Below are 9939 nucleotides of genomic sequence, written 5' to 3' on the forward strand. Positions count from 1 at the left end.
CTTGCACAGTTTTTATAGATACATGTCTATAGAGCATAAACATATCATATCATAAGTTTAAAGGTAGTGTACTGACATAATCATTGATATTTATAAGAATTTAAAATGATATTTTGAAGACAATGAAATATAAAGATCTAATTTGATTTTATAAGTGTTTCGTGAAAGACTTTTTAAAGTAACTAAAAAAATTTAAAATCTATGAAATGATATTATTAGTTTAAAGTTCAAACAATAATATATAATTTTATTTTTAGTGCGTCAATTTTAGTTTTAAATTTAGCCTATTTTTAAAGTTAGAACAGGGCCTCCTAATTCATTGGGCCGGCCCTGCAATCAATTAAAACTTTTACATTTGCCATGTTATATTAGTTTTTTTAAATTAAAATTGTGTTTTAATTAAATATATAGTTGTGATTGATTGACAATGTAAAAATATTTTACACTTTTAGTGCATATCTCTTTTTTTCTATGTAGTTTTATTTAAAAATAATATGAATAGAGTTTAACGAAACAGTGTAAAATTTCTTTACAATATCGTTTAATAAAAATCCATTAATTTGTCAAATTATTCAAATCATTTTAAGATATTAATATGATTTGATGGAATGTGCGTCTTTCATTAGATATTCATTAGATAAAGTTATTTTATATTTTCAGTCCATTTCATATTCTTTCTTCGGAATATATTATGTAACTAATACATTAATATTTTTCATCTATTGGTTGGGATTCATATGAGTTCTATTGAAATTGAGATAAAATTTAAACTCGTTTAACATGATATCAACATCATATCTATGATTGTAATGTGAGAATTGAACAAGCACAAGAATGGATATTAAAATTGTATTTGAATCACAAACTACTCAAGTTTTGGAAAAATTATATATATATATATATATATATATATATATATATATATATATATATATATATATATATATATATATATATATATATATATATATATATATATATAATAGGCTATATTCTTTTTTTAATTATTTTATTTTATTTAATATTATCATTTTGATCAATTTTTTAACGATTGACATTTGATTTCAAATTAAACTTTGATACTTTGATGTCATTTAATAATATACTTTAAAGTTGTAAAGTCCGCATAGCCCTCATTTGTTCCACTTCTATTTTTTCGTAAAATAAATCAAAGTTTTAGACTCACAATTTCAACTATTTTTATCCCGCTCCGCTTTTTTATAGGTTGTTCTGCTCTGTTTTTTATCCGTATGCCGATTATTATCAGAATCAAAGTATAAGTATAAGTACATTTTAGACTGTATGTGAAGTAAATTGTAGCTTTTCATAATCATCATTTTATTGATGATGTCACTCGCAAAAGAGCATTTTTTGATGCAACAGGTAAAAAGAACAGAAAGAGCAAAAATGGAGGAAATAGCCTAAAAAATGGCTTTTTCTTTTCATATCATAAAAGAATAAGCCATGGCTTAAGAAGACAAAGAACACAAAAAGTTTTGGCCCGTGAAGTTTGCATGTGATCATTAAGACCTGTTATAATCAGTGCCCTTGACACCTTATAGACCCACTCACGTGTATCGTTTGTCTTTTGCATCAAATCTTCATTCATTATTATATTATTATTACTAATTAAACTAAAATATTTTTTAATATATACACAATTTGTATCAAGGAAGAAAACAAGAGAAAATTTGATGTATGTTTCTATATGATCATGTGCACCAATTCCTCTTCTTGGTTAGATCCTTAATGAAAAGGATAACTTGTTTCAAGCTCCCACCAATCTTTGCAACAATTATTGTATTTACATGAGAAAGTTTTTGAGACCTATAATAGTTGGTTTTGATTTGTGTGATAAAATAGATCAACTCTTGAAGGAATATTTTATCTTCATTGCCATTAATCAAATAAGTTTTATATAATTGAAAATTTGGTATATTAAACAAATATCTAATTAAACGAGGTGAGATATCTCATCTGATACTTGTTAGTTGAGTTAAATAATGCGAATTATTGATGCAGAATTTAGATTTTAACCTTATGAAAAAAAATACCTTCATCCAATAATGTATATGCACCCATGATATAAATCACTATTTTAATAAATAATTTAATTAAACTTTGATTATGTTGTGTGTTAAAGATTCAATTCCTATACCCCATTTTCATTCCCTTTAAATCCAATAGGACCACTCTAAGAATAAAGCATGTAGTCACATGTAATGACATTTTGGATATGTGGCAAAAAGAAATAGTAGTCCTATTTCTCATCCACAGTAAATAAATTGTAACCAAATTTCACAAAAAAGAAAACAAACTAATTAATAAAAGATACAAAAAAGAAAAAGGATGAGTATTAAATGCTAATTATCAAGAATGTTTTACACTTTTTATCTACCTGCATAATTATCATCGATAAATAAAACACAAACACAATTTTGACGGTAAAAAATCAACCAATTTTTACAAAAATTAACAAAATTATTAAATATAATCACATGTGTTAGTGTTATGTAAGTGTTACTTGTCTGATATATAATCACATGTGTTAGTGTATTATGTAAGTGTTAATTGTTTGATACAGACACATGTTGGACATCGGACCAGATTAACCTGAAGTGTTATAAGCTTTCAAAATGCATCTCATTATATAAACATAACCGTAAGTCACATAGTTTTTGTCAATAAACAGAGCCCTCCTTTGTTTCTCTCTGCTTCATTCATCACTCACATTTCCACTAAAAATGAGTGCTCTAACCTTAAGAGCCTTCACATACATGTTCCTTATCACATTTCTCATTTGGTCTTCAAATTTTGAGTGCTGCATTGCAAGAAGAGGTAAGCATTGGAGACAAACCAGAACCTTCTCATCTTCTTTGTTCAAGAAAAGAGCAAAGAGTTACAATGGAATTACTCATCACAAAAATCACCATAATGGAGGATCAAATTCAAAGCCAAAGTCTCCACCATCACATAAAAACACTCCACCATTATCACCAAAATCTCCTCCGTCGCATAAAAATGTTCCGTCATCTCCTCCAATTTCTAAACCAAAATATTCTCCTTCAACTCCACCACCAAAAAGTTACAATGGCCTCCATTCAACTTTCTTCAATGTGCTAGATTACGGAGCTAAAGGAGACGGTAACACCGACGATACAAAGGTAACTAACTAACTAACTAACTCTAACCAACTCTAACTAACTCTTCCAATTACATTACATTCATCAAATGCTTCAATGTTTAACAAAATTCAGTGTTAATGTTAATAGTCATAATTAAGGAACATGCATGGTATTTTTATGATTATGTTATGAAATTTAATTATTGAAATGTTCATGTTTTGCTTATGCTTGCATATTTTTATACAACATTATACACTATGGCTAGTAAAATTGAGATTGAGATTGTGATTGAAATGTAGGCATTTGAAGCAACATGGGAAGCTACATGTAAAGCAGAGGCATCAACCATGGTGGTTCCGGCAAACTACACATTTTTCGTGGGCCCGATTGCGTTCTCGGGCCCATATTGTAAGCCCAACATTGTTTTTCAGGTAAATGCAACAACCTAAAGTAAAAGTAGCAAGCAACATCACAATTTGTATTATTCTTGATTACAAAAATTAACAAAGCAACAAAAATAGGTAGGTAACACGTGAAAATAATAACATGCCTATGTCTTTTTCGCCACAACAACATTCAACATTTAGTGTCTTTTGTCTCTTTACCTAATATCATGATTATGCAATTTTAGTTTCTTAATTATGTGTTAATTAGGCTAATTTTTTTTTTGTGTTAGCTTGATGGTACAATTATTGCTCCAACAAACCCAAGTGCATGGAGTGGAGTTACACTACAATGGCTTGAATTCTCAAAACTAGAAGGAATTGTTATTCAAGGAAATGGTGTTATTGATGGAAGAGGTTCTGTTTGGTGGCAAGATTTTCCATATGATAATCCAATTGATGATGAAGAAAAGCTTATAGTTCCTTTAAATAATACTCAAAAACCTCCAATGCCGGTAATTTCACTTTCAATTACTGAATATTTTGTTAAAAATCAGTTTACCTCTGCGCGCAACTGCATAGACTAATCTCTCAAACAGGAGACGACCTCGGTTCTAATTGTTTATGCATTTGTATGATTAGGTGCAAAATGAGATGGGAAGAAAAATGCCAAGTAACAAGCCAACGGTGAGGAGTTGTTTGTTTGAAACTTTAAATATTAATTAATTAATTTAGATTCATGTTTATATGGTTTTTTAATTTGATGTTTTTGATGAACAGGCACTAAGGTTTTATGGGAGCTATGGACCAACTGTCACGGGTATAACAATTCAAAATAGTCCTCAGTGTCACCTAAAGTTTGACAGTTGCAATAGGGTTCTTGTTCATGATGTGAGCATTTCATCTCCCAGTGATAGTCCAAACACTGACGGAATTCATCTTCAGAATTCCAAAGATGTCTTGATTTACAGCAGCAAATTAGCATGCGGTAATTCCTCAAATCTTCATAATTCAAGTGTTTTAAGAAACCGAACGGTTAAACCGGTTAAACCTTGAACCAGTTTTCGTTCTGGTTCGAGCAGTTTAAGACGGTTGAACAATAATCTAGGAATCTTGTTGATTAAACTTATGGTTTTGCATGACACTATCTTATCTCATGTCCTGGCACATTGCAGCTAATAATGTCTCAATGTTGCAAATTATAGCCATAATTTACATGACACGTGTCAAATCCAAAACCCATGATGCATCATCCAATGTTATCATAAACTCTTCTTTTAGTACTTGTTTCAACAGAAAATGAAGTTTCTTGTTTTTGTTCTTACTCACCAACCATTTAATAATTGAGAAAAACATAGGACTAAATTATATTGAACAAAAATTAAAACATATAATGTAGAGTTATATAGAGTTAAATTAAGTAGTTAATATTAGTTAAGCTCAGCAGCATCGACACCACTGAAAAAACATGTGTCTATATCAGTTTCTCTGAAACCGACACTAACACTTATAATTATGTTTAGTTTATTCATTTTTTCAAATTATTATTGGTGTCGATGTGTCAGTGTATAGTGGTTAAGTGTTATTTTGAATTTATGTTTTGAACTATGATATGCAGGAGATGATTGTATATCTATACAAACCGGATGCTCAAATGTATATGTACACAATGTGGACTGTGGTCCAGGACATGGAATCAGCATTGGAAGTTTAGGAAAAGATAACACTAGAGCATGTGTCTCAAACATTACTGTCAGAGATGTCAACATTCACAACTCAATGAATGGTGTTAGAATCAAAACATGGCAGGTAAAGAATTTCAATATAATCCATAACGTTACAAGTCAGTAGCACCGACACCTCTGAAAAAAGGTGTATCATCAGTGTCAGTGTCGTATTTCCTTTGTCCGTGATTCATAGAAATGATTTCTTGCAGGGTGGATCTGGTTCAGTGCAGGGAGTGTTATTCTCAAACATACAAGTCACAGAAGTTCAACTTCCAATAGTGATAGACCAATTCTATTGTGACAAAAGAACATGCACAAATCACACATCAGCAGTGTCATTAGAAGGAATCAACTACGAAAGAATAAAGGGAACATACACTGTTAAACCAGTACACTTTGCCTGCAGTGATAGCTTTCCTTGTGTAGAAGTTTCTGTAGCCACTGTTGAGTTGAAACCAATTCAAAAACAATATCACTTGTATGATCCATTTTGCTGGCAGACTTTTGGTGAATTGAAAACTCCAACTGTTCCACCAATTGGTTGTTTGCAGATTGGGAAGCCGACGAATAATCGAATTCAGACTGATCATGATGTATGTTGAAGCAATGTTTGATATGTAAATTCATATGCTTGTTAGTTATGTTGTTATTATTATTCATATCCTTAGTTATAGGTAGCATGTATATTCCAAGAGTTCTAGTTTTATAGGGAATTTTTCTTCTTCATCATCATGACAATATGTTACTAGCCCTACTTTATGCAAGAGGCTATGAGAATATGTTATTGTAAAATGGAGCCTTATAGTTCAAATTGCCTGTGTGTGATTATTTATCATGTGTATGATGGATGCTAGCATCTATGTGTGCAATGAAAACATTGACATCTTCTTCACAGCTTCAGAATCATAGAATTCAAATCAAGGTGCAAAATCAAACAACATACTAGCTGTTATGTACTATAGTAATTTGAAATCTGGATTATAATAACCCATTGAAGATGCAGTGTTAGAATGAGTTCTAGTATGAAATTCATTATCTTCTTCAGTGTTACTATCTCACATCCCATGTGTAAATTTTTTTAATAAAATTAAATATTTGGTTATCTTAAACTAATGAATAGGAATAAAACCGAGTGAAGTGGAATGCAATGAAACTATTAAATATTTGATTACGGAACCAAACAAATTTTTTCTTTCACTTAAATTGGAGACTACGGAAAAAAATGGTAGTATGTGATGTAATGGAATGAAATAGATATTATTTCATTTTGATGTATCCGATTTTAATTCATCTAGACAATAAAGTTTTAATTCATTTCATTCTATATGTTAGGATTTGTGGTATGTGAAAAAATGAAATGGAGTGGTAAATAATTAAATTTTATTGTTTGGATTTGCAAATTGTACTTATAGTGAGTACAATAGTAGAGACATTGAATATGATACGCGAAACCATGGGTCTTTTAGGCTTTTTGATATTGAATTAGTTATCTTTTATCTAACTCTTTGAACAGGTAAGTATAGCCTCAATCCATCATTGGGAGATGTTGGTCCTTCCGACTATAAACCCGACCACATATAACTTAAATTATGCTCTAGTCCAGCATAGCGGGTAACTCACTCCTTCAATACAAATGTTGTGGTTTAACCAATTAGAGACTTGAGATTGTTCGCTTCATACAGGATGGTCCTATTGGTGATGGGAAGCGCTTGGTGAGTCATCGTGGTCATGTCAAGTGGCATGGCGGATTCGCACGACATTTTTACGAGATGGGTCACTAGTGGGTCACAAAAGATGATAACAAAACGAGCTAGAATTATAACATAATTGCACAAAGTCCTTCAATTTCAAAGCATTTAAGGGAGAAGTGGTTTAAGGAAAGCATAACAATTCACAACCCCTTAAGCACGAGGCTTGTACGTGTGAATAAGTTTTAGGAAAACATGACAGTCCACAATCTTTCAAGCACGGAGGTTGTAATGGCAAAGTGGTTTAAAGAAAACATGACGATTCACAGTCCCTAAAGCACGAGATATGCTAAGGAAAAAGTGGTAGAGGGTGAAATGTTAAGGACGGTGTCATGTGTAATGATGATGTCACCAAAGGGTTTGAGATTGAATTTAATTGTTGTCGTCCAAATAGTTTAGACGGTTGATTTCCTGATCAATGGATGTAATTAGAAGACTAAGTGTGTCATCTATGATGGAAATGATTCAAAAATGTCTTAAAAAAGATCACTTAATTTGGCCTGTCCACCGACTTGCATGCTCGCGAGCATAACCATTGATATTTATTCACACTAATGATGACTATATGTTATTGACGATTACTCGAGCAAGGAGGGTTGCTTCCCCATAAATACTATAGTGGTTGTTTTCGATTTTCATTACAAATTTTTTCTCATTAATCGTTTTTCATAACAATTATTTCACTTTGCCATTTTGCTTGCTTCTACGAAATTAATTTTCTCCACCTTCTCATGAAGTCTTACTGCATGTATTTTCTTCTCCTGCCTTTTTAATCCTTTACTTTTCCTTCTTAGAAGATGACATTCCTTAGAAATTGTTATGCTAGCAGTAGTGTATTTGAGTCTAAAACCCATGAGGAGAGGTGACAGTGGCTTCATTGTGTTGAGAGTTCTAAACGAGCATAAAATGAAGTGAATTTGAGATTCGTTGAAATGAAAATATTTAGAAGTTATGACAGTAGTTCTAGTAGTAACTCTTATAGTGACGATAATAGTGATAGTGACGTTGTTTTGGTGTCCTCTTACCCAAGATCAGTGGGACTACCAATGACGACTTCAACTACAAGCACGACCCATTTGAGAGGTGATATTGTGAACAATCAACTCTTTGTTAATAGTGAGGTTATGGTGAAATTGTTACAAGTAACTTAAAGTTTTCAGGGACTGGCATGCGACACATTTTGGCGGATAGAGGTTGTGGGTCTAGGGCCTCTCTAAGTCCTCATGTTTGTTGCCTTCTAGATGTCGTTGTTGTTGAAAGTATGTGTACCCTATTTTACATGGTTTCATTCAGACGATGTAACTTTTCCGTATCGGTATGCATCTTCGTTATGGTAGTTAAATTGTCATTGCTGGAGACAACCCTCACCATTGTGGAATGGTGATTTGTTGAAGCAGGCATAGCGGTAAGCAAAAAAAGATTTGAAAATATTACCCCGGGATTTATCGTGTCCACAGAGATGGTGGAATGCCACTCAACGATTTATATGGTTTCGAACTCGGGTTTGAATGAACAAAAATGTAAAAAGATATAGACAGGAAAAAATAAACACATCCTTAGAAGAGAAATAACTTATCAAGCATGCAAATATACTAACTTGTCACAAACTTAAACTTATCGACCAGTTGCACTCAACCTACGATATTCGTCATTACCATCACGTGTCTCTCACATTAGCGTCTATCTCTGGAGCACCTACGAGATAACTCACAACCAAGGTTATCTCTAACACAAGGTCGCGAGAACATCCGTATTTTTGCGTCGGCGATCTCTCACGCGCAGCTCAAACACAAAAGCATTAAGCTTTAGCACACAAGTGATTGTCAGTTCTAAATCTATCTCTAAAGTTTAGAAACTAACAGAAATCTATCCCTAATCAGAATCTGTGAAGTTTATCTCTAAAGCAACACAAATCCTAAACATAAATGCAAAAAGATTAAGGAAGATAACAATAATGATTCGTAAAGCAAGTTTTATACAACGCCATGAGCGATAAATATACATAAGATTCGAGTAAATATAAAAACAAAACCCAACACAAAAGACATACAAAGAGAAGAGAAGAGATAAACCAAACATCTCGCGGGTTGTCAGCTCTGATTGATGAGAAATCCACCTCCGATCATCCAAGTGCATGACCCAGTGTTGTTTTCTAAGCAAATCCTAATCTAAGAATGAAGGTGATGAATTTGGGACCAAAATGTTCTCAAACCCATAACTTAAAATGTTACAAATGAAGATAATATAAACAAAATTTTGCGCAGGCTCGCTCAGCGAGCTGCACTTATTACACAAAATATCTACTACAGTAAAAGTAATCTCGCTTAGTGAGCTCAAGAAAACTCTACATCTCTATTTTTAGTTTATGGAAGCGTGTTGGGAGTCCGCTTAGCGAGCTTCTGCTGAATTTCCATTTTATTGTTCCAAAATTGCATAATCGAAGTCGTGCCTTCGACACTTTATTCCTCGAGGCTATGATATGCATAAATACATATAAAACAGAGGAAAAACTATCAAACGGTACATAAAACGAATGAAAACTCAATTATACTAATATATACACAAAAGTTGGGATTTTATTACAAAAACCAAAAGAATAGAATCGATATATGCCACAATTATATACTCAAAATAACGACATTTTGGCACTTATCAAACTCTTCCCAACTTGAAACTTTGTTTGTCCTTAAACAATGTCAAATAAATCAAAGAATCGAAAGTAATAAACCAAAGAATTGTGAATCAACAAGTTTTAAAAACCAAAAACAAATGTATGGCTCAATACAAAAACGTATAAACAAAGAAAATATTACCACTATCCTACACTGACAACATGTAAACGAAATCGTAAGTACAAAAATCATACAAAACATTCTAAAACAATACAAGCTCACATCATGAATCACACCTAGCAAAAATCCATCAATGGATGAAGAACGCACAAAGGTGAAGGACT

The 9939-nt window shown here is 32.1% G+C and overlaps 1 protein-coding gene across 1 annotated transcript; it reads left to right on the forward strand.

The window, feature by feature from the left end:
• The first annotated feature begins 2651 nt into the window (after positions 1–2651).
• Positions 2652–6329, forward strand: LOC131646192 (polygalacturonase At1g48100-like). Its single transcript, XM_058916313.1, has 7 exons — positions 2652–3164; positions 3425–3556; positions 3802–4023; positions 4151–4195; positions 4289–4496; positions 5127–5317; positions 5445–6329. Exons 1-7 carry the CDS (start codon positions 2745–2747, stop codon positions 5835–5837), a joined length of 1611 nt encoding a protein of 536 aa, XP_058772296.1. The 5' UTR covers positions 2652–2744; the 3' UTR covers positions 5838–6329.
• The last annotated feature ends 3610 nt before the right edge of the window (positions 6330–9939 follow it).

The sequence above is a fragment of the Vicia villosa genome, linkage group LG2 (assembly GCF_029867415.1).
Source record: "Vicia villosa cultivar HV-30 ecotype Madison, WI linkage group LG2, Vvil1.0, whole genome shotgun sequence".
Lineage (NCBI taxonomy): Eukaryota > Viridiplantae > Streptophyta > Magnoliopsida > Fabales > Fabaceae > Vicia > Vicia villosa.